Consider the following 26,136-nt stretch of genomic DNA (forward strand, 5'->3'; position numbering starts at 1 on the left):
GTAAAAACATGTATCAAACACTCTTGCACTACACAGAACTTTGTTTTGAAGCAGAATTTTATTTTTGTTCTTCTATAGCTGTTTCTGAAAGTATGTAATTTTTATTTTATTATAGGCCACAAACAGGCACTTTCCACAGACCGTTACTGGAGCTTACTTGAGCGGCGTTCGAGAAGCAAGCAAAATAGCAGCATTTTGAATACTGACATTTGTCTATATATTTTTTAATTATTTTCTGTGGGTAAGACTTTCTTCAATTTCCCCTTTGCTATCATTCCCCCAAGTGGTACTAAAAACAGTATGTGGTATTGGAGGATAAAATCGTCATCTTTAATTTTCTTTTTCTTTCAAACCCTGGTGCTACATGAAGTCATAGTTTTTCCTAATGTCATTTTCCCAACAAAGATATTAGTAACGTGTCAGCACTGACATTGGAGTCTCTTGCTACTGTGGCATACACAGGTCTACTAACAAAGCCTGCTGTGTGAGGCCTTTTTCTATATGGTTCCGCCCACGCTATTGTAGTAAACCACCTGTATTGAAGAAGTTCAGAATAAGAGAGCCATTGATTTCTATACAGTATTAAAACATGGTGGATTATGGTGGGGCTCCTAAATTCATTTCGTTCTCAGGTTGATCATGATCAGCGTAGCACTTGAACAAACAAGCCAAATCATGGAATGACAATGGAGATGGTTGTAAGAGAGAACAAAATCAGTTCCATCTCCCCCCACCCTACCCCCAACAACCTCTTCTGACATTTTTTCAGTGTACTTACTGTCCACCAGTCTGGCTTTGGCATCTCAAATGTGTTCCTTTTAAATAAAAACTGCTGGAACAGTTTATAGTGCAATCAAAGGGTTATTGAAGCTAAAGGATTTTTCAAAAGGAAAAAAAGCTTCTATGTTACGGTAAAAATGTCTCTGAAATGTTCTCTGTGCTGCATATTCGGAGTTGTACATGTAGAGGAATGATCTTTATGATAAGAGTAAGTTTAGGTTTACTCAGTATTGCTCATCATGTAAGTAGGGTAGCGCAAAAAAATTGTATGGGTTTAGATGTTTTTCCTTTGAAAGTGAACTTCCAGATTCACTTGAGCTAAGTAGGTGAATCACTTACATGTATAATTGAGAGCTTAACTGGGGATAAAGAGGGTGTAAGTTATTAGTGGCTCATTCAGCTTTTGTATTTAAAATAGGTGAAGATGAATGAGGTAAAATATTCATGCTTTTTATGAAGGGCTGAAATAAAGTTGCTTGCACTTTGATTTAGTTTATTATTTGATGGTAGTATAAAAAAAATGACTCTGGAGTAATTCAGTAAAGGATAAGCAGATACCTAAGAAGTTTTTCCCACAGGGGAAGGCAGCAAGAAATAAAACACACAGCATCCACACCTGCCTTAACATCCCATAGAACAGGGTAAATGGAAAGTGTTTTAAAATAAAATTTAAAAAAAAATATTTCCTCCTGTGATGTTACTGCAGAGTTCTGTGTGATTCTGGAAGGAAAATAAGCACTTAATTATTTTTCTTAGTCTCAAGCATGCACTCTCTTTAGAATGCTCTGTGTGTGACAAAGCAAAGCTTCTTGAGTTGCAGGGCCTAACTCCAGAAAGGCTACCTTTGGAAAAGCAGCCTGCTGAAGAAAAGCAATTTTTTTACTCTTCTTCAATATCTAATTTGTTTTCTAGGGTAGAAGTGATGTTCAGATGTTAAATATTTTTATTTAATCTTTAATTTACAAGGTTGAAGATGTTTATATATGTAACTAGATCTGGTTTTCAGCTAAATATTCTGCTTTTTAAAATTGAATTGAGGATGTGACTGAAAGTGTAAGCAAGTGTTCATTCTTTTTTTGCTCTAAAGAATGCTAATATTTACAGTTCTGAAATACTTCCAAATACTAAATTGTAACTGGCTTAAAGATTATATAGAGCAAGGCTTGAAATCCTTTGCTTATAGAAGAAATGGTAATCAAGGTTTACATTTTGCTTTTGTTAAATCATTGCTACTTTGATAATTCCACATTTTATAGACCAATTTATAATGGAAGAGAGAGAGAGATTTCAATGGGAAATTAAAAGCATCCATGGTGGGCAAAAGTGAAAGGAAGAGCTCCCTGACTCTCTCCATGTACTATACAAGACAGCAAAATTTTAAGAGGAAAGCAGCTTAGAAACAGAGTTAAATAAAAGAATCATTGGTACAAGCTCAGACTATAGATTTTATTTACAGCCCACATCTACAGGCCTTGGTCAAAGCTCCAATCAGCTTCATAATAGCATGGGAACAGTTAAGAGCCTGACCTTTCAGTTAACCCTTAGTGTCTTAGATCTCAATTCAGCAGTCTATCCCTCTTCAGCAAAGTATTTCTGTACATGCTGAACTTTAAGCGTGGGCCCAAATCCTGTTGACAGCTGCATTGGAATTTATATACATTCTTAACAATAGGCACATGTTTAAATGCTTTGCTGAATTAAGGCCTTATTAAAAAGGCAAAAATGAGGGATAAATGCAGAGCATTATGGTAAATTTTAAACTGTTTAGTCCATTCTAAATGTCTTATTACTTTGGTAATCAGGCATTTAGAATGTATTGTGCTGCACTTCAGTTGTGGAGAAACAAGCATAAAATGAGTGTTCCATTTTGTTTATACTAATTTAAGACTTTAAAAAAGTTAAACCTTAAAATTGGCCTGACTTAAATGTTGGCGAAGTTCTTGGACTAATAATGTCAAATTTAATTAAGCATGCCAGTTTTTCTAACTTATGTACCATTTATTCCCTGTAAACAAACAAACTGGAGAATGGCTTTAAGTAAATGTTTAAAATATGACCAAAATGTTTGAAGGCAGAGCATGATCTGTTACACTTCAACTCTGTGTGACTGTGTTATGGCAGCAGAATAAAACTGGAAAGTGTCCCCTGGATGTTGCACATTGTTTTTGAAACTTATGCTAAGGATGTACTGAGCAACATGACACACTTTACTAATATCTAGAGGTAGAATCTTATTATAGTTGCTGTTCTATAACTGTCTTTCAAGTGCAAGTCCTGATTCTATTATCTATACAGTTATGGATCCAGTGTCTTTCAAAGGATCACAGAACACCTCACAAACCGATAGATTATTTCCTCACCAAGCAGTGACTGTGGTTGGGTCAAGAGATGATACTCTACACACAAGCTTCACCCATAGACCATACCCCTAGTTAAGAACCAGTGGGGTAGAGTTAGATCATAGCATTAACACTTATGCACTCCAGCTTTCATTAGCATTTTCCTACACAAGGATGAGGAAAAGCATTTGAGGAAATTCAATAACTTCTATCTTGTCCACCTCATTCAAATAAGGTAGTGACTTGGCCATGAGTGTTAAGGTTTAGAAGTACAATTTAAAAATAACCTAATGTAACTATTGTAGTACCACCCAAGGACAAAACAAGATTCAGTGACTAGTAACTTACTGCTTTACCAGGATTTTGAAATTGGCTGAATGCCTTTGGTAAAGCTGGTAAGATTGTTCAAAGCAATTGCACAAGGGTCATTTGCTGTAGTCATATTTTGATGGCATGACATGTTATAGCACTTCTAAAGCAGAGAAACCTTTTCCAGAGTTTTGAATAGCTTCCTCTAAATGACTAGGTATATACATGAGACTAAAATTTTACTGTACAGGTAAGTGAATATCAAAATTGATTTAAGTTTTTCTGAAAGACATTTATTGAGTACAAAACTGAAACATTCAGCCTTTTTTAAAAAAGGATTACATGCAAAGAAGTCATAAAAAGGTAAAGGTTAATTAACATCCGGACTGGCTGAACATTCAGAATTTAAATTATCTGACTCCTAATTTTGCAAATATAGAATACTAAAATTTAAAAAATGTTTTGCTCTTGAATACTGGAGTCATTAGAGGATTTGTTTTTCATAGCATTGATAGCAACACTGTTTGGCCTCTGTTAGTATTTTACATAAATTATAAATGTGACTTTCTATGATAGGACAAAGGTATATGGTGCACAAAAAGAATTTACATGAACATTTCCACTTTGAACCAAAAGCAGTTGGCTAAAGTTTGAGATGTGATTCTAGAGTACCATAATTCAGAGTGGTAGCCATGTTAGTCTGTATCAGCAAAAACAAGGAGTCCTTGGGGCACCTTAGACTAAAATTTGAGCATAAGCTTTTGTGGGCTAAAACCCACTTCATCAGATGCATGGAGTGGAACATCTAGTAGGGAGGTATAAATACACAGCATATGAAAAGATGACAAGGAGTGGAAAGAGTTAACTGTTGAGAATTGCCTACTTCCAACTTAAGCTGAATTGGCTCGTTAGCACTGACCCCCCACTTGGTAAGACAACTCCCATCTTTTCATATTCTGTATATTTATACCTCCCTACTGTATGTTCCACTCCATGCATCTGATGAAGTGGGTTTTAGCCCACAAAAGCTTATGCCCAGATAAATTTTAGTCTAAGGTGCCACAACGACTCAAACAAAAACACAGCAGTACCATGTACCATAGACCATATTTAAACTCAGATTTAGAAAAGCATTCTGATTTGGAATAGCACTTAAGTAAATGATTAAGTACTATCCCACTTGAGCTTTTAAATTTGAGGCATTATTTTCAGTTAAGCCTGTCAGGTGTTCATCAATTTAGGCACCTACTTCTGGCCATAAAGTCCAATATCCAAATAAGCATTATCAAGTCAGATACTTTCCCTCCCTATAGCCTTCACTTTGAACTTTATTAATGTATTAGGTCAAGCCATTGGAACAAATACAGCTGTAGCCTTTTATATAAAGTTAAACACTGAAAAGCTTAAGTATAAAATTACAGGTAAATCTTCCTTACAAGGCAAGATTGGACAAACAGTAAAACTTCAAACTTTTGTATAAACTTTTATGGAGCCTCCCACTTTTCATCCCAGCATCACTGCTGAACACTGAAATGTCTTAAGTCCTAATATAGAGATTTAAAAAACTGATTTGCACAACAGAAATCTGCAATAACTTTATATACAGAGTCTTTAAAAGTACAAAAATAATATCTGCCAATTAGTAACCATGCTTTGATGGTTCTCAGTGCATACACATGCAAGACAGTAATGTAGATTGAGTATTCTGAATTTATAGCATGTAAATCAGAATATAAACACTAGCTTGAGATTTTCAGAATGATATGTATTCAATATTTGTATAACCCAATACTGCAATATTCCAGACAATCTCTGCATGTATATGTGCAAACACTTAAACAACTTTTGTCCTACTTGATTCTTAAAAAAAAAAGGTATTAAAGCACATTAAAAGCTATGATGTCTTAATGAATCTACTACTACAAAGCAATTCAAAATGTACAAAACTATAAAAAGGGAACATTTATTGCCATGCAAAAAAAAAAAAAATTAAGCAAGTTAACTAAAACCTGCATCAAATGCAATTATTAAAAAGGTACACAAAGCAATTTACACTGATACTCGGTCCGCAGAATCAGCGCTGACTAAACATAATATATCACAAACATTCTTTTTGCTGGTGTCTATCATCTTCAAATCCATGGGAACGTAAGTCAGCAGTTTTCATTTCCTCCAGTCAAATTAGATCATGAAATCAACTGAAATGAGACAGTTTCTTCTTTAGCCTTAATCAATTCCACACCAGTCTAATATTAATATTTTTGTGCATGTTCTTGAACAGTGTTTATCTTAATAAATATTTAAGATTATGCTCTTCTCTCAACCATCCCATTTACATGGTAGTGCCACCACAAATAAAATTCTTCAGTGCCATCTCGTGATAGGGTATTCTACTGTGTTTTAGCTGGCATACATGACATTTGAGGTATATGCATTATTTTGATTCATCTGTAATTTGGATTAGAGGGTTTGAAATAAAAGAAAATAACTTACAATTTTTCTGCATTCTTACTAACAGAAGTACTGATTCCCTTCATCCCATTTTTATTTTAGGGAGAAACAAAATGAATGCACTTGAAATTATTCTTAAGCATTACTAGCTATGGGCTGGATCATAAGCTCTGCATTAAGGGTGGCATATTGCTGTAGCAGCTAAAGAAAGCTAGATTGCAATTCAGGGAGTCAGTTTCCTTCCTGTTTCCCCTACTGCTGTGAGGCAGGAGTACGAGGTCTACATCAGATGCACTGTCCTCTCTTCAAGGCAGCATCATAACTCTCCCAACCAGGTGTGTGGCTGGGGATATGTCCTGAGCCACAGCTCTGCCTGCTCTCTCCCGACTCCCACACAGCTGCATGGAGAGGGGACGTAGCAGTTCCGTGAAGCTTGTGTTCTCTCCTGTGCTATTACCTATGATGCAAGTAGCCAGTGTTTGGATCCCTAAATTGCTGTGTGGCCTAGGCCACGATTTGGCCCTTTCAGAGCTGTGCATTATTAATTATGCTAGTTAGATTAATAGAGGCCATGGTGGCTTTATTATTTTAGTTCTTCCTCAATAGTAACTCATATTTCCTAAAGATAAAGAAATTATTCAATCCACATGTGAGTGGAGTTCAGGTTTGACTGTTAAGAAAAAAGAGACTGTACCAGCTTTTAGATGAAGAGCACATAGGGCAAAGATCCAGCTCGTGAATCAAGGTTGGCCCGAAAAATGTTTTTGGTCACTTCCCATACTAAAACCAAGCTTTTTGAAACTAGTACTATATAGTGTCCCAACTTCTGATAGAGGTTTAAAAAAATACCATTTTTTTTTCAGATAAGTTTTTACCTCTTTAACTGTCTTTTTGATGAAATCTTTCCTTTCAGACAAGTCATAACTGGGATAACTTTCATATACCTAAAGCAATACAAAAGAACTAGTGTGAGTGAGAAGTCTGTTACTTCTAAAACATATTAACTTCATGACTTTAGTGCAGAGGAGATGGAGTTGTATAATCCAAATGTAGGCTGTACAATGTCATTTGAAGTGTCAAGCCTTAGTTCCCACATTTTCCTTAAACTCAGTTTTTGAAAGTTTTTGTGTAGCAGTTATTTTTAATCACAACAGTTTTTATATTAATAAAGCACAGTGTGTGGGTGACAATACCCTGGGGTCAAGCAACTCAGCTGTTTTCCAGTGGGTACGTTATATTCTCTAGACCAGTGGTTCTCAACCTTCTCTCATTTGTGGACCCCTAAGAAACTTTGAATAGAGATGCAGACACACACGGCACACAATGAAATTTGTTCAGTCAGTTTTCAAAGTCAAAGTCTTTCACGGACCACACATTGAGAACCACTGCTCTAGGCTGTCAGTATCTTTCATACTTACAGGGAATGCCGCTAAAAGAACAAAGACCAGGTCCACAGTAAATACAGTTCTGGGTCTTTTAAATCAATGACATAGTGCTGTTATTAAAAACGGATACTGTTTTACCACTATCAGTAGCCAAACTGTGGAAAAAAATAATCACTAAACTGGCAAATAATGGATTTTTCGACTTGCTGGCAATTCTGAAAAATTGAAAAAAAGTTTAGTTTCAGGTCCAGCTGAAAAAAAATTTTGGGCAAGTCAAAAAATACTTTGATTCAATTTTTTGTTTTATTTTAGGCATTTTGACAAAAAGCAAACAAGGACTAAATTCACAAAAGGGCCAGGGCAGGTGTGTGGGGTAAGAGGGGCTGAGGGGAAAGAGGCACCCTCTGTTAACCAACAGAACTGCTGCTTTAAACAAAGCTGTAGAATTATTATACATACCTCTTTGCAAATCTGTTTCATTGTTACTTCCTCCAAATTTGCATTGGCCAATAACTTCTTGACAGTTTCCTTAAGATCTTCATCTGTAGGTGGTTTCTTCAACTTTTTAATTAAAGGTTCGTCATCTGAACTATCCTCAGACTCACTTTCTAAATCTGGAAGATTTACTTTATTAGAATGTTTGACATCTCCCTGCTGCTTCCTTCCTCCAGAAAAGAATACAGGACAGTTATCTCCCACAGAACACCATCACCCTGTCCCACATTATTCCTTGACAGTCTGACAGAGCATGTTTTGCTGATTTAGTTTTAAACACTTTGTTTATGAAATACCATCTAGTATTAATTTCTGCCCTAACCCAGAATACTGCAATTCAGCTTCTCCCATCAATCAGGCTGAAGTATTGCTGCAGACCAGGTAACAAGATTCTGTTAAATCACTCTACAGGTCCTGTTAAAGATCTTGCAAAGGCCCCCCAGCAGAGAGGGGGTCTCATCCTGATATTTCAAATCTAAATTAGCAAAGCAAACTTGTGATTTCTACATCAGAGAAGCAGTAAAAAGTATGCAATGTTTTGCTGGACAGTTAACCTTAAGACTCATCGTCTAAATTAAGCAACACAGTAAAAACAAGACTAAAGCCTTTACCTTTTTTCGAACTGTTCTGATTCTTCTTTGTAGTGCTACTATCTGCTTTCTTGACATTAGCACTTTTCACAGCTTTCTTGTTTTTCGAAGTCATCTTTTGCTTAGGTTTTTCTTTTTTAGATGCTTTCTTTGGTTGCTGTAGGAGGGAAAAGAATGGATTGAATCCTGACTTCTAGCACAACAGCTCTCACTCCCCACCAATATGCTACATGGGTGCAAGAAACATGTAATAATTCAGTTTGCAATGACATTCAGATGTAAAATACTGGCAAGTTATAGCTGTGTACCATAGTTGATAGTAGTGAGGAATATGCATAGGTACTGTGAAATTAAAATCTGGACTCTTCAAGATTAGATTTTAATTTTGCATAAACTCTGGAGCTCAAACCAAGACAATCAAATTCTTGACTGTTTTAACAAACAGCTAGAACTTTTTCTAGCCTTCTGGGTGATTGTGCTAAGTATCTCCATTCATAATTATGTCTGATATTAGATGGCATTTTTTCCCCCTGGAGGCAGGTATCTTCATAGGCCTGGTTAAAGTGCAATTCTACTCTGAAAAGGGACTACAATTGGAGAGGGTTCAATGGTTATTGTAACCTGAATTTATCTGTGAAGCAAGAAGCACTTTCTAACCTCCAATCCTACAAACATACCCAGGACTCGTTCCACCTTGGAAAATCATGAAAGCTACATTTTTTCCAGCTCACACAGCATCACCAGTAATAAAGCTTTTGCCAGCCAAATTTCCATCCCCACATACCTGAACTCCTCCATTAGTCTTAAACAAGATTGTGTGTGTGTAACTGAGGATCTAATTTGATATACAAAATATTTTATTGGTGACGAATCACCAGAAGGAAAGAATCCTGGTTACATTTGTAGGTCTGGCAGTTAGAAAGTGACATGAGGAGATCAGTTCACACAGCGGTGGCTCCAGGCACCAGCACTCTAAGCGCGTGCCTGGGGTGGCAAGCTGTGGGGGGCATCCTGCTGGTCCCTGCGTGGGTGGCAGTCAGGCAGCCTTCGGCGGCATGCCTGCAGGAGGTCCCCCAGTCCTGTGGCTTCGCCGGTGGGTAAGCCAAATCCGTGGGACCTCCCGCAGGCAAGCCGCCGAAGGCGGCCTGCCTGCCGTGCTTGGGGCAGCAAAAAGGCTAGAGCCGCCCCTGAGTTCACAATAAATGGTAGTCAGACACTGGAATTAAAGGTGCCATTTTTAATAATTTTAGAGTAGAATTACACTTAATACAATAGTGTCCCATCAATGAATATTCCAAAGCAGATTCTATTTTTCCTTTAAGTAGTGACTATCCTTTAAGACAAAGCAAGTAGTATGCATAATTGCTCCAGTCTGCCAAAAATAAGCAGAGGTGCTGCACCTAGAAAGCAATCCACTATTAACGGAATGCCAACTCCTATCCCTTCCACAAGGTTATACTTACCTTCCTTTTACTTTGTCAGTTTTATCATCCCAATACTTCAGTCAATTCCTTTTAGAGTACCACCAACCACAATGCTATGTCATCTGATTTCCAGAACACCCTAGGCACCATCTGCCCTACTACAGACCCCTTGAGAGTCTGATTAAAAACTAAACAAGCAAACCATGGTATTCTATAAACAATCTAGTTTTAGTTTCCAACCTTGCCCACAATACTGCAACTTAGCATCCCTTCTCCCTTCAATTAGGCAGAAGTATGGCTGCATGGCCTCTAACTATTATACATGAGTGAATTTTTACTAGTAGAAATGAACTACATTAATGAATGCAAACAACTGGCTAAGTTATGATGCTTTAAAAATAGACAAACTACAACATGTTTGCTGAAGTCAAAATCAACTGAGTGAATAGAAGATACATGATACACAAACAAACAATGTGTTTGCTTTATTTACACAAGTTAAACATGTTTTAGGTCTACAGGATCAGAGTCTAACAGCCAGCCCTAAAAACTCCCTCTGGAAGTTACTGAGACAAGCATGGAACCCCACAACACTGTTTAGCATCAAATGAACTTGGGAATTTCTCAAAGGAAAAATCAAAAGTTAAGCATGTGATGAAGTCTTGCACTATTTACAATTTACAGAACAATTTGATGCGAGTCAAAATCCAGTTTGGTGTTTGTTTTTTTTTCTCCACATTACCAGTAACTACTTTCATTTACACCTGTGCAACCCATAAAACTTAGTTAATTGTGTTGGTGCCCCAATCAGACTAGAATCCAGCTCACTGCTTCAGAGCTGTTGGCTTTGCAGAGGCAACAGAAGCACTGAGAACTTTGTCACTGTAGTCAGCAGGAAATACACACAAATCATATCCTTAAGTATCAGAGGGGTAGCCGTGTTAGTCTGGATCTGTAAAAGCAGTAGAGTGTCCTGTGGCACCTTATAGACTAACAGACTTTCTGGAGCATGAGCTTTCGTGGGTGAATACCCACTTCGCCGGATGCATGTAGTGGAAATTTCCAGGGGCAGATATATATGCAAGCAAGAAGCAGGCTAGAGGTAATGAGGTTAGTTCAATCAGGGAGGATGAGGCTCTCTTCTAGCAGCTGAGGTGTGAAAACCAAGGGAGGAGAAACTGGTTTTGTAGTTGGCAAGCCATTCACAGTCTTTGTTTAATCCTGAGCTGATGGTGTCAAATTTGCAGATGAACTGAAGCTCAGCAGTTTCTCTTTGAAGTCTGGTCCTGAAGTTTTTTTGCTGCAGGATGGCCACCTTAAGATCTGCTATTGTGTGGCCAGGGAGGCTGAAGTGTTCTCCTACAGGTTTTTGTACATTGCCATTCCTAATATTTGATTTGTGTCCATATCCTTTTCCATAGCGATTGTCCAGTTTGGCCGATGTACATAGCAGAGGGGCACTGCTAGCATATGATGGCGTATATTACATTGGTGGACGTGCAGGTGAATGAACCGGTGATGGTGTGGCTTATCTGGTTAGGTCCTGTGATGGTGTTGCTGGTGTAGATATGTGGGCAGAGCTGGCATCAAGGTTTGTTGCATGGATTGGTTCCTGAGTTAGAGTTACTATGGTGCAGGCTTGCCAACTACAAAACCAGTTTCTCCTCCCTTGGTTTTCACACCTCAGCTGCTAGAAGAGTGCCTCATCCTCCCTGATTGAACTAACCTCATTACCTCTAGCCTGCTTCTTGCCTGCATATATATACACACCTGCCCCTGGAAATTTCCACTACATGCATCCAACAAAGTGGGTATTCACCCACGAAAGCTCATGCTCCAAAATGTCTGTTAGTCTATAAGGTGCCACAGGACTCTTTACTGCTTATCCTTAAGTAGTTACTGTTCAAACTAGAATGCTTTGGTGTTGTAAGTGTTTGGCTACAGAGCAAGGTTAGAAGTTTAAATGGAACTCAGTCTGCCTTATAACGTATGAGAAGTGTTTTTTCCTCAGAATCCAGATTGTTTTCTTGAAATTGTCTTTGAATCCTGATAATTCTAAGAAGCTGTCTTTTTGGAATCTCAATCAAGAGAAGCATGCAGGTGTCTGCATCTGTCCCAACCACTCCTCACCCATGACTCCAACAGTTAGCTCAACAGAGAGCAGAATAGCCTATCTAAATGAGGGCCATCTAGCTAGTTCTTATTGTGCTGTTAAGCACACAGCAAACAAAAACAAAAACAAAAATACCCACTTTTTTTGTTGTTTTAAATATATAGGTAATTCTTTCCTACCTTTTGCCACAACTAGGCTAAAGAGACATCCAGTTTCAGTTGTCAATAAGCTTCTGTTCCAAGCAGGTTCATCATTTCAATTTATTTTCAGTAACTTCATATATTATAGCCTCATTCATCTATAGACTGTTCGTGAAAATTTACAATCAACTTGAAGATCAAACTAAGTGTCTGACTTCTCACTGTCTGGGCAGCTCTGGTTTGAATCTCATGGAATTTGGGGTAACTTGACCGTGTTTACTTGGGTCTGGTCTACATAATGAAATTCTGTCAGTATAACACTGCTCAGGGGTGTGAAAAATCCAGTTAAACCGATCTAACCCCCAGTTTAGACAGTCTGTTGGGGAGGTGGATTACCTGTGCTGACAGGAGAACCCCCCCCCCCCGTCAGCATTTTAAATGTACGCAAGCCCTTGGTTTGCTGAAACTTCTCCTTTAACACCCTCAATCAGCAGAGTTGCCCATGCAGGCCATAAGAGGTAGAATGTTTTAAAAGCAGAGTAGTTTTTCCATGAGCTAATCAAGTTTCCTTTGAATTTCTTTAACATTATAATCCCTCGCAGGTGGGTCTGTAAACACTCCTTAGGAGTGTCAGCCATCTAAAAGTTTTCAGGTTTTGCCTGACAGCTTGGAAGGAACAGAGGGTTTAACTCCTACCTCTCGAAGAAAGGCAAAAAACTGAGGTGAGTGGGGCTTACCTATCTTTTATAGGCAGCTGAGCTCTTGGAAAAAGGATTTCTAAAGAAGACTCCTGCCACAGAGAGCCAGATTCCTCTCCTCACAGCAGAAAGACTGTACTGGTGAACAGATGAACAAAATATAAATTAGCTTTTAATACTCTAGCCCTCTTTCAACTCACCAGCTGTGAGTACCACCAAAAAGTGGCAAGTTAAGAATTAAGAATGTGTAGTTCCAATCTTGTTTTATGGAGACTGGTGGTGGAATATCATTTGCCATTTTATGACTTTCATTTTGAAGTTATATAAATTTGCCTTCCAACAAAAAGTTTTAATGATTAACTACCTTCCATAGCTCAGACAACATATGGCCTACCACACTTGTAAATCATAAATTTGGGTCAGTAGTGGCTGAAGTTTTATCATCCCCTGTAGTTCAGTGGCTTACATGAAATGCTGGTCTCAGTCCTGTAATTAGTGAATTGGTGTCCACATCACAAAACCCATAGCCATAACTGCCAGTAATAAACGATCTCATCTAAGAAATCAAGGTGTCAAAGGATACGAAGCCTGAAGTCTCTTCACTGGTATACTGGAGGGTTGAGTCAATGTGAAGATGCTTGTATTGCCACTCCACATTTTGTACCTTTTCTGAGAATAGGTGGAAGAAAGGGATGAGGGGAAGCTTAAGCTGTGAATGTATGAGGAAAAATGCTAGTGTTTGAAGAAAAAATTTAAGTTCTGAAAATAACAAACAAAACAGTAGAAAATTGAATGTAGTGGGACTATCACCTTTTGAAATTTTGAAGAAAACCATTTAAGGTTGCTTAGTTTTGTACTAATATTTGAGGGACCACTATAGAACTACACAAGAATCTGGGAACTGATGTCCCAAGACCAATGCTAGATAAGTAGGAGTGACTTTACTTACTGAATTCTACAATGCTTACTTCAACTGTAGCTCACTAACAGTAATCCCCAGTCCAGCAATAGTGTTTCACCATAAAATGTCACCAGGAGATACAGGAAAGGCAATGCTTAAATTTCTACCCTGGGTCGCACTGCTTGTTAGAGATGTTAAAAAAAAAAAAAAAAAGTCCATCACATGCAGCAACCGATTTTACAAGACCCACATAAGCATCTGAAATCAGAACCAGGTCCTCTGATTTCTGTTTTTTCATCCCTCAAAGTTTTAGTTCTTGGATCACACCATATTTCTGACAGTGGAAGAAGTCAGCTCTTCCTGACATATAGTACCTTATGAACTTCTGTCTCAAGTTGTCCACATGGGAAGCAATCTTTTCAATTAACTATAGCTTACTTTCCACCTTAAAAAAAAAAAAAAACACCACCAAAACACTAACACTATATTGAAACCCCCTTCCAGTAATGTAACCAGTTAGTTACAAACTAAGCAAGACAAACTCATTCATTTTTTCTTGAAAAGGAAGTTTTGTTATATTTACCTCCTCTTCACTCTCTTTATCTTCTTCAGAAGATTCGGCCTTCTCTTTCTTTTCATCCTCCTCCTCACTACTAGATTCATCCGACAAAATCTCAGGACATTTGGTGCGTTTTACTTTTCGTGCAGTTCCTGAGCTACTGCGTTCTTTTTTGCCGCCTTTACTGGGTGTTTTTTTGGACTTTGGCAATGGCTGTTTAAGATAAAAAGTATGGGTTAAAAAAGTAATAACATTTCATTAGAATTTTTTAAATTTCAAATTCAGTCAAGTCATATGAATCAAGAATAAGCAAAGCTAGAGCCACCACTGGCCCATAAAAAACTTAAAAGTATGTGCTTTTGGCAACCCAGACACCAGTTACTAGGGTCCATCATTTTAAAGTGAACAGTTTACACTACTTTAAAAAATTCAAGCGATTGGTTTTATTTAAGTTCATGACAAAAACCACAATTTAGAGCATAATGAAACACAATTACATTAAAATTGTAGCCACATAGTGTCCACCTGATTCCCCCAAACCACAGGCACCAACAACAGAGTTTAGTTTGTTGTGTCTATTTCCTCCCTGTCCCCCCAAAAAGACAGTGTCATTCATTGTGGATGAACATCTTGCCCTCCAATCACTTCAACCCATTATCTCAAAAATGGACTCAAATTAGAGGCATATCTTTTCAGATTTAAAAAGCGAGACTCTTAATCTTAAGTATTGCTCCATTATTTAAAAATACAAACATTTTTGACAAGGGCACCCTGGATTCTTTCAGTCTCTCCACCCCTACTAAAATGTCTAGATGGCTATGGCCTAATTTTTTTCTGCCAATCATTAAAAAATGCTACATCTTTTTCTTGCCAATAAAGACATTACCCAAGCATACTGGCTCATTCTGGAGGTGAGAAAGATATATAGTGTACTGTATTTTAGAATTATTGTTGAAGACCATTCTGAAGCCTCAGCTAATATAGACTGTGATAACCCTCTTGCCTAGAAGGGGGTTAGTATAAGCACAACACACCTGCACTTCATTTGCTACATTGAACTTCCAGCTGATTTAGATGCAAATCAAAATATTGGTTATAATCTAAATGCCTAGACTGATTGTGAATTGGCATTAAAGATTGCCTCTCTGAGTCACAAAAACAGAGAACCCTGTAAGCCTTCTGCTGACAGCATTTAACTGTGACACTGACAACATTTCCCAGACTTGAAGAAGAGCTCTGTGTAAGCTCAAAACCTTGTCTCTTGCACTAACAGGAGTTGATCCAATGCAAAATTACCATCTCACCTGACTTGTCTCTAAGTGCTCATAGAAGGATTCTTGAGCACCAGAGATGAACATTTTCAGTAGATGGTCCCCTAATTGTACAATTCTCCCTCTGGCAGTCTGGTCAGCATTTAATAGCTTTCAGAGCATTGTGTAATCCTCATTTTTAGAGGGAGCTTTGCCTGACAGGTTTAGGTTTGGGTGGGCAAACTATTGCCCGCAGACTGGATCCGGCCCATCAGGACTTTGGATCCAGCCCACAGGATTGCCACCCCCATGGAGCCACGGGGCTAAGGCAGGCTCCCTGGCCCCGCGCTGCTCCCAGAAGCGGCCAGCACCACATCCCTGTGGCCCCGGGAGGGCTGGGGGTGGGGGGGGAGGGAGAAGAGGGCTCCACATGCTGCCCTCACCTGCAGCCATCGCCCCCCACAGCTCCCATTGGCTGGGAACAGGGAACCGCAGCCAATGGGAGCTTCAGGGGAGGTACATGCAGGTGAGTGCAGTGTGCGGAGTCTCCCCCCGCAAGAGCTGCAGGGACATGATGCCGGACACTTCTGGGAGCAGCGCGAGGCCAAAGCAGGCAGGGAGCCTGCCTTAGCCCCACTGCCACCCCAGAGCCACTCAAGGTAAGCGGCGCTGGGCCAGAGACTGCACCCCAAACTCCTGTACCCCGCATCCCAACCCTGAGCCCCCACTGCACCCCAACCCCCTGCCCTGAGCCCCCCTGTACACCTCACACCCCTCCTGTGCCCCTTCCTGCACATCGCACCCCTCCAGCACCAACCCCCTGCCCCAGCCCTACATTCATGGCCCTGCATGCAATTTCTTCACCCAGATGTGGCCCTCAAGCCAAAAAGTTTGCCCATCCCTGTTTAGATAAACATTTGTATTCCCTAAGAATGGGTTACTGTTGCTGCCTAACATGAACAGTTTTAGCGCTTACGTTTGGTGAAGCTACTTTGATGGGTGTTGCTGTAAATTATTTTACCACCTACACATTTCTTCAAATATGTCCATCCAATAATCTACATTAGTGTTTCTCAACCAGGGGTACGTGTACCCCTGGGGGTACACTGAAGTCTTCTAGGGGATACATCAACTCATCTAGATATTTGCCTAGTTTTACAACAGGCTACATGAAAAGCACTACTGAAGTCAGTACAAACTAAAATTTCATATAGAAAATGATTTTTTTTTATTTGTTTGTACTGCTTTACATTCTATATCAGTGTTTCTCAACCTGGGGGGTCATGATTTTTTATAATTATACAGTAAAAATAAGAAAGCAAGCAATTTTTCAGTAATAGTGTGTTGTGACACTTTTGTATTTTTATGTCTGATTTTGTAAACCAGTAGCTTTTAAGTAAGGTGAAACTTGGGGGTATGCAAGACAAATCAGCCTCCTGAAAGGGGTACAGTAGTTTGGAAAGGTTGAGAACCACTGATCTACATTGTAGAATCACATGCAAACAGCAGTATGTGTTGGCTATATAATGGAAGTTCCTCATGTTGGACAAAACTCCAGATTACATATTTTACCTATACATATTCCTCCCCCTACAAACTGAGTCAAAGTTAATTTAATTCCTCAGCCAGAATTCTACAAAAGCCCAACTTCAGTTATTGTTGAATTTTTGTTCTCACTGTTAAGACTAACACCAAACTTCACAATGCCTGCCAACACAATGACACAAACCAGCTCATTTAACAGTGTGTAGAAAGATGTCAACAGGGGAGGGAAAATTTTGATCCCCGTTAATATGCAGACCTCTAAAGTTAAGCATTGTGAGGTTGAAAGTACACACAGTACATTTTAGTGAGGTCTGCTTCATTTTAGATTAACCTCTTCAATGTGTCAAAAGACACTTGTCTTTGAAGACTACGAACATGGTCATTTAAAGTTTATTAGGAAGAGCTCCATATTTTCTGCTTTGAACAACAAGCATCTCTGTATGGGGCACTAAAGTATTCTCTCCTTATTTAATCTGTAATCCCTTCTAGTGTGGTTCTACCCTGGAAAAGCAACTTTGAAAATGGTATTGGGGGATTCCATGTTTCTTTTAAAAGCCTTCAGTGTAACTGCACAAAAAGTAATTCAAAGCAGATTTTATTATTATTATTACTACTACTACGGGAGATGATGCACAAGGAGGAAAGAACCTAGACTGACTTGTAGGTCTGGAAGCTATTAGAAGATAGATTTAATTTGCTCAGTTTATGAAGCATGGGAAACTATTGACAAACAAACATTAAACTCCCCATTGAAGATAACTTATTGAAGTGCTGTTCTATCCTGGAAAGTTAACTGTTAACAGAAATGGAGCTGTCTGGGTTGCTTCCTAAACAAAAAAAGCAGCATAGACAGAGAGATTCCTTATTCACTTCTGTATACGACTTCACAATTTGTAGCAATTATGATAAAAGGACATTTGATAAGCAATGACAGCCTTTGACTATTTCTGTATTGCTCTTAGGTTAAAAAAAAAAAAGGTGGAACAGCAGGAGCCTAATTAAAGTATTTTGTGCAGCTGGTTTTAGTGCATTGTTACACACACCAGTTCTAATAAAGCCGTGATCTGGTGATCCCCCCCTTCCCCTCCCACTTTGTGATGAATGGGTTGAAGGGTGTTTCCACCTTCAATGAGCCCTCACATCATTCCCTGATACAGTTGCCACTCTTTCTGTCCATTCTCGTCTTCCTCCCTTCCCCCACCTCATTTCTATTTTTTTTTTTGGCTCACATTTCACAGCTCCCTTTCTGTTCCTCAAAGCAAAAAGGCTACATGCTGCTTGGGTAGGGATGTCCAATGGTAACTCCATGAGCTGGATACATATGCTTTTCCAGCCTATCCAAGCATGATGGGAAAAGAGAAAAGAAGATCAAGCTTGTGGCTTCTGCCTAAGCCTGCAGCCCCATACATGTGATCTGCTATGGTCAGCTACACTGAGTCACTATGGGAGCAGATTTAGAAAGAGATTCACTTTTGAGGAGCCACCCACTTCTTTAGCTATGGTAGCAGAAGCATATTTAGGAGGAGCAGCATACCACATAAGGCAACATTGTATGTCCCCATTGTTTTTTTTCCTACCCACATCCCACCCCAAGTTGGAATCATAACAATGAATAAGCATAATAAAATTTTGCCTCACCTTGCCTGAAGGTTTTGGATGCATTAAGAAGTTTAAGATTCTGGTAACCAGTTCATTATTAACTCCCGATCTTTCCAAATCAAGAACCTCACAGATACTTTTCAACATGGCATTCCTGAATCTGAACAGAAACAAAATTTAATTATCTTAACAGGTTATTTAAAAAAAAAAAAAGTTAACATTTAAGTATTGTGAGTTTGAGACTTTTGGTTAGACATTGATCCTACAAACACATGCATGGGTAGGCAACTTAAGTCCTCCTATTTGCACGTATACCTATCTGTAGATGTTTACAAACACAGGTTACGTCAATAGGTCAGCATCAAGAATAAATGAAAGTAAGTCTCCCTTCTCAACAATTTCCTTAAGCCCAATTCAGACCTATATACTGTGGGATATAAATACACCTACAATATAAGCAGTAGTTCCCTCAGGAGAAAAAAAAAAGTTACAATGTAAAGAACTTTTTTTCCAGATTCGAAGTTATCCACTCCAGGGCAAGTCTGGTGAACATAACTTATTAAAAAAACTTGCAGGCAAGCCCCACCAAAAATGCCTCTACTATTTCTTCTGATTGCTCCTGCCTTTCCATCCAGCAGTTATACATGCCCCAAATATACAGTAGACACTGGAACACATTATCCAAAACTGCTGATAAAGTAGACAAAGAGACAATAGAGCTGGGTGTCATGTTACAATTTAGGGTTTGCAGGATCAGAACGTTTTGCCTTTTTTAAACATAGTGGTCAATGAAATTTTCTATCCAGAAATTGCAACTAGATTTATGCAGAATAACCAGAAAGTGAAACTCATTGTTCTAGCTTCATTGTACAAGATGAGCAAAGAGAAGAGTAATAACCAATGAAGATAGATTTGAGCCGAGAATTTCTTTGAACCTAACAGGGTCCCTTTAATTTGGCTCCCAAAGTCCTTAAGGCAGGGGTAGGCAACCTATGGCACAGGTGCCGAAGGCGGCACGCAAGCTGATTTTCAGTGGCACTTACACTGCCTGGGTCCTGGCTACCAGTCTGGGGGGCTCTGCATTTTAATTTAATTTTAAATGAAGCTTCTTAAACATTTTGAAACCTTATTAACTTTACCTACAACAATGGTTTAGTTATATATTATAGACTTCTAGAAAGAGACCTTCTAAAAACATTAAAATGTATCATTGGCACGCAAAACCTTAAATTACAGTGAATAAATGAAGACTCGGCACACCACTTCTGAAAGGTTGCCAACCCCTGCCTTAAGGTAACAGGAAAAACAGTATTATCTCCCACTATACTTACTGAGTTTTGAATGACAACCAAGACTAGATCATGGCTAGATCATACTGGAAGAGACAACAGAAAGTGTCTGTTTCTACCTTTGCAACATTCATTCCAAATCCTTCACCCACCAGACAAGATGGTAAGTAGATACACGTATGCACCTAGCTACTAGTGCTGACATAATCTAAACTCTTGGAATGCTCCCTGGTTTAGAAGTATTAGTAGTAGCCCCAGCAGCTATTTTTTTTTTGTCAGGGTCCACATTTTTTGGTGAAGATATAGTCAAGGTCTAGACTCCAGAGAAAACAATACAAAAAACAAGATTTTTTTGGTCCGTTCAAAAGCCTCTGATGGTTTGGATTTGGCCCCCGCTCCGCCCATTGCTCTAAGCTATCACTACAGAGCTAAAGAGAAGTATATTTATGACAGGGTTGACTTAAGTTCTCTAGTTGATACGCTGTACTGATAAGGAAAACATGAGTAGATACAGCTTAAATACACTTGTTGCATTAGTGTTGATTTTTTTAACCTCACAATAGTTAGAAAACTGATGAAGGCTTCTATGGCAATGAGCAATGTTATTGTTGGTATGCATTATATTAGAGCCTTTCATGATATGATCAAAAACCTCAACAACATATCGCCAAATATTTCATCAACATGGGATTAAATGGTCTGTTATGAAATGATTCTGAATAAGTGTAAACACTTTTAATGCAAAACTTCCACATTACTTGTTAATTACATAACTCCATATAAGTGTTTATACTGTACTGGATAAAGTAATTATGTTTGGTAGGGTGCAAGACAGTAAGTATTAAAGTGCAGCTGTATTATGAAGAGTGCTGAAGAGGTCACCGAGGGATTCTATGCTCATTTGTGTCAGTACTTCCATACCAAGTTCAGCTTATAAGTAAAAACTCCAGTTGCCTGTACTGTCAAACTCAATGTGCTGTTTGAAGCTCAAGCTCATTCTTTCTGCTTTGCTTTACCCTTCTTCACCATATGAAATTCTGCAGACCAAATATTGTACTCAGTTATGCTTGTCCAACTCTGTTGAAAATAGCAAGGTTGCAAAGGTGTACAGAAGGCAGAGTTTGGTCCTGCAGTCAGAATGTAATTAATATTACAGTAGAATTTCCCCACACAGTTGTATGTATAGACTCTTCAATGCTGAAGGGTGTAAAAACATCAGTAGAGCAAGCAGATAATCAGATGTACTTAGACCTAAAATAACACATGTGCAACTGCTTTTTCAGAGAAGGAGGATTTTAAGAATTAACATGGAAATTTTGTTGAAGAGGATTAGCACATCAGATCAAACGTACATCAGCTGCTTTTCATATTAGTCACGAGTGTGAATATGCAAAAGTGTTTATACCCTATAATATTTTGCATATCTAGGGTAATGTAAATGTTCTCCAAATCAACCTGTTAAAGATTAAGATTTTCATCTTTAGAGTTTGCCATGATTTGTTATGTAGGTCTATGAATATTTGATAAGTACTAACTTTTAAAATTAAACTCTTAGAAAACTGCATGTCCTAGGGAACAAGAAATAGAGAGAGAACAAAACTCTGCAAGTTAAGGGAGTCGTTCCACTGATTTTCTGCAGACCGAAGAAAGTAAAGGGCAAAAACTTTCAATTTAAAAAGTCTGCTTGCTCTTTCCACTTACCAGAACTAACTTCTAAATATAAGCCAGTAAATTGTCTTGAATTTGAAGCCAGACTGAAATAGCAGCACAAAGTAGGTGTGAACTTCTCCCATTCTTAACAGAGGAGTTAATTACAAATTTAAGTGTTAAAAATCAATCATTTTACAGTTACATTTCTAGCAGAAACATGCAGCTACTGTTCTTATTTGCACATATTTTCAGGTCTTGGCATACATTTGAAAGGAATAAGGCTTCAATTAAATATGCAAATAACCAGAAATGTTTTTTAGCCCTGAAAAGGACTTCCCCATTCAGACACAGAAGGATGAATGGCGATCCCTTTGGAGCCAAAGGAGTTCCTTGCTCAACTATAAGGGCTAGTGAACAATATAGGTGTACCCCTTGTCACGAGTTACATGTGGTGCCCTCAAAGCATTTTGCTTAACCTTGGGAATTAAACCCGAGTCTCTCACTGGTCGTACCAACATGCTACCCACAGCAGTCTTGCCATTCCTCGTGAAATAATTAAGTGGAATGGAGAGCACTGGGGCCAACTAGACCTAGAAATGTGGGGGCTGCATTGTCCAAACCCAACATTTACAAGTGGTACAGCGAAAGGAAGATCAGAGCTACAGAAAACTAAGGATGGCAGTTTTGCTTTTTGGTAGACATTTGCTAACATCCAGAGATTACATAAAATACAAGAGGAAATTATTTAAAGCCTTCTACATGAAGTTCAAGCCACTCTGGTGTTGAAACTTCATTACGTAATTTTTTTCTAGAGATTAGAAAAAACGCAACAGCAATTGTTTTCCAGTACAATCCTACACCATTAAGATTAAACCTGCATCTGAAGTTAAAGAGAGCGCATGCCTAATGAAACTAGTTCTTTAGAAATGTTTAAATGTGATTTGAAACAATATTTAGAACCTATTAAGAAATCAAAATTGTTTAAGCTGAGCTCAAGGACAAAAAGCAGAGCTCTAGAAAACAATCCCTCATCCTAAAATGTAAATTACCTGGAGCAAACCTTAGAAAATAAGTGTAACCAGCATGATTTAGCTATATTAAAATAGTTATAGAAGTCATTACTTTTTTAGCATTTCTTCCTTTTTTTTATATTGATCACTTCCTTTTTCAAATGGAAACCCGCTGAACTGACCCACGTTCTTCTTTAGTGAGGCAACCTAAAACAGAACACATTATGTCTCATTAGAAACAATTTAATAGATTACATCCAGCAATGTTTATTCAGCTAATTGTTATTACTATATGAGAAAGTTTGTTCAGATGCTTACATTCAAAAAGGCATACAGAATTAGGACATTATGATCAGCCATTGTATAGTGTTGTAAAATGTATGAAAATACTTGAGTATTCCTGTATTTGAGACAACATGAGTGAGGTAATCTTTTATTGGACCAACTCCTGATACTGAGACAAGCTTTCAAGCTTATACAGAGCTTTTCTTCAGGTCTGCGAAATTTACTCAGGCCAGGTCTACACTACACACTTCTATCAGAATAACTATGTCGCTCAGAGGTGTGAAAACCCAAGCTATGCTATGGCTTATGTTAGAGGAGGTCAGATCAGATGGGTCTGATGGTCACTGCTGGCCTTCAGCTCTATGAAGTACTACTATAGTGGTTCCACTCCCAACATCTGCAGCCTTTTGCCAGTGCCTAAGAGGCAGAAATTGGTTGGTCTGGTATATTGCATAAGTTGAGTAAGCAGCATAAAAAGTAAAGAACAGACTGGTTTTGATTGTGCTGTTTTACCTTTTTTTTTTAAAAAAGTTAATATCACCTTACCTCTGCCCTCTTTGAGCAATGCCACAATATGCGCACACACACTGGCCCTTGGCACCATAATATTCAGGAGTTTCCAGATCCTGGTGTATCTATACCAGGGGTGTGCAACCTGTGGCTCTGGAGCCACATGCAGCTCTTCAGAAGTGAATATAATATATGGAGATATACCTATCTCACAGAACTGGAAGGGATCCTGAAAGGTCATCAAGTCCAGCCCCCTGCCTTCACTAGCAGGACCAAGTACTGTCCCTCACAGATTATTTTGCCCCAGATCCCTAAATGGCCACCTCAAGGATTGAACTCATAACCCTGCGTTTAGCAGGCCAATGCTCAAACCACTGAGCTATCCCACCCCCCCAATATGCATCTCCTTGTATAGGCACCAACTCCAGAGCTGGAGCTACAGGCGCCAACTTTCCAATGTGCCGAGGGGCGCTCACTGCTCAACCCCTGACTCTGCCACAGACCAGCCCCCACTCCACCCCTTCCCACGCCCTCTCCTGATCCTGCCGTGCCCTCACCCCGCCCCCCACCCAAGACTCCTGCACACCACGAAACAGCTGATCGGGAGGTGCGGGGAGGAGGCGCTGATCGGCACGGCTGCCAGTGGGTGGGAGGTGCTGAAAGTAGGGTGGGGGGAGTTGGTGGGGGGCCTGCTGACGTATAACTGTGGCTCTTTGGCAATGTACATTGGTAAATTCTGCCTCCTCAAGCTCAGGTTGGCCACCCCTACTCTACACTCACACTTAGACAACTACCCAGAAAGAATACATGTGCAATATGTAAAGTGTACAATGTACATAAAATGTACAGCCATTTTACAGAATGGGTGGTATGATTCTGCGTGAGCTAGCATGCTAAAGATCAGTACATCAAGGATAGCACAGGCGGTGGCTTGTGGTAGCCACTTGAGTACAAACCCACCCAGACCTCCTGGATACGTACTTGGGCGGCTATCCTGATCAGCTGCCTCCGCTATTGCGGTTATACTGATATTTTTAGCATGCTAGCTTGTGTACATCTACGTGAGCTAGGAATCAGATCTCCTGCCTCAAATGTAGATATACCATTACTGACAGAATACCATCTCAATCTACACTTTCACTTAACCATCATGACTTAATTGCCATCACAAAGACTTGGTGCGATGAATCTCATATTGGAATATTGGTATAGAGGGGTACGTATTGTTTGGGAAGAACAGGTAGATAAAGAGAGAGGTGCTTTTGCAATATACATTAAGTATACATAGACTTGTTCTGATATCCAGAAGGTGAGAGGCAGACTAGTTAAAAGTCTCCGGGTAAAGATAAATGGTGAAAAAACAGAGGTGACATAGTAGACATCTGCAGACCCTCAGAACAGGAAGAGGAGTTGGACAAGGCATTTCTAGAACAGACAGAAATATCCAAAACACACGATCAGCCCTCAGCTGTTTTCTTTGGAGTAATATGGCCTTTGCCACTTTATGAGTTGTGCAGGCCTCATCTACCCAATGGGACTCAGTGCTCAGTCTAGAAGATACCATCAGAGGTGCATAGTTTTGCAGTTCTCAAACTGTGGATTTGTGTCTCCAGAGATAGCATGTTAACAGTAAAAATGGTTTTAAATAAATAAATATAGAGGTGAGAAATAACAGACCTCAACCCTATTGTCCCTCTGTAAATTTGTGTACACAGAGTCAATCCCTTACCTCTCTCAAAAAGTGCAAAGTTTCAAAAAGTTCAACAAAACAGAAGATTGTTGGGGATGGAATAGATCTGGACAAGAAGAAGTATGGCAATAAATGTGAGAAGGGAGGGAGGGACAGGCAGTAGAAACAAAAGTGAAACTGTTTGAGCAGCATATTCCAGAAGTCTTGAGATCTTTCTGAGCGTAGCCTTCATTGATTTGAGATCTACCATACCATTCTCTCACTAGAGGGGAAAACCTATAATGGCAGCAGGCTGTAAAAGAGACCCAGTTTGGGAATATTTTAATGAAGTTCCTCTACTTGTGGGTAAGACAGGCACACATGCAAAATGCAACAAAGAAATGCAAGCCCTGGTTGCCCGAATGAAAAAACATCATGAGACGTGTTCCTTCTTAGGAGGAAGCTGTGTTGAAGATGATGAAAGGAACATGTCTGAACACGCATGATCTTCAGGTTGGTAAACTTTTATTTAATATTTTTTTTTCCCCTTAAGGACTGCCTGTCTTCCTTCTGGACTATTCTTGAATTCTCATGTTTGAGCAAAAAAATATAGTTGTTACTCTATGGTACTATCATTTCAGATGCAGTTGTGATAAGAATCCATCCTCAACAAACAAGATTCTGAAGACTATACACCTTCAAGATCACCATCATTTTCTATAGTTTCAGAGTTATCTGCCAATGATAGTGTTTCAGTCACATCATGTATGTCACATAGCCACAGTATATCACTTGTAGCAAAAAAGAAAAAAAATCTCCATCATCCAGAAACAACCTTAGATAAGTGTGTGATAAGAACCAGCAGATTACAAAAAGAGGTAATGAATGAAAAAAACTGCCCAGTTTGTTTATGCAACAAACTCTCCTTTCTGTATGAATGAGAACCCACACTTCATTAACATGGTTAAGTCATTAAGACCAGGATACAGTCCACCCAACAAAGCAGATGTCACAGGCAAATTGCTGGATAAAGTGTATGAAAGAGAAATTGCACAGTGTGCAAAAGGTCTAGAGGGTGAAATTGTTAACCTGAGTCTTGATGGGTGAAGCAATGTCCACAATGATCCTGTTGTATGTGCTTGTGT

At 39.0% G+C, this 26,136-nt stretch overlaps 2 protein-coding genes across 2 annotated transcripts in view; one reads left to right on the plus strand and one right to left on the minus strand.

Annotated features, from left to right (window-relative positions):
* KDM1B (lysine demethylase 1B) overlaps positions 1 to 2,930 on the plus strand; it is a 37,013-nt gene extending 34,083 nt beyond the window's left edge. Inside the window, exon 22 of the mRNA XM_039528043.1 lies at positions 116 to 2,930. Coding sequence (XP_039383977.1) covers positions 116 to 199 — 84 coding nt within the window. The 3' untranslated portion in view covers positions 200 to 2,930. The remainder of the gene's footprint in view (positions 1 to 115) is intronic.
* Positions 2,931 to 4,826: 1,896 nt separating this feature from the next.
* DEK (DEK proto-oncogene) overlaps positions 4,827 to 26,136 on the minus strand; it is a 35,623-nt gene continuing 14,313 nt past the window's right edge. The window contains exons 5-11 of the mRNA XM_039528045.1: positions 22,640 to 22,734; positions 18,618 to 18,738; positions 14,209 to 14,397; positions 8,371 to 8,506; positions 7,724 to 7,878; positions 6,755 to 6,823; positions 4,827 to 5,626 (exon numbers count right to left, since the gene is read on the minus strand). Of these exons, the coding sequence (XP_039383979.1) occupies positions 5,615 to 5,626; positions 6,755 to 6,823; positions 7,724 to 7,878; positions 8,371 to 8,506; positions 14,209 to 14,397; positions 18,618 to 18,738; positions 22,640 to 22,734 (777 nt within the window). The 3' untranslated portion in view covers positions 4,827 to 5,614. The remainder of the gene's footprint in view (positions 5,627 to 6,754; positions 6,824 to 7,723; positions 7,879 to 8,370; positions 8,507 to 14,208; positions 14,398 to 18,617; positions 18,739 to 22,639; positions 22,735 to 26,136) is intronic.

This window comes from Mauremys reevesii, linkage group 2 (genome assembly GCF_016161935.1).
Source record: "Mauremys reevesii isolate NIE-2019 linkage group 2, ASM1616193v1, whole genome shotgun sequence".
Taxonomy (NCBI): domain Eukaryota; kingdom Metazoa; phylum Chordata; order Testudines; family Geoemydidae; genus Mauremys; species Mauremys reevesii.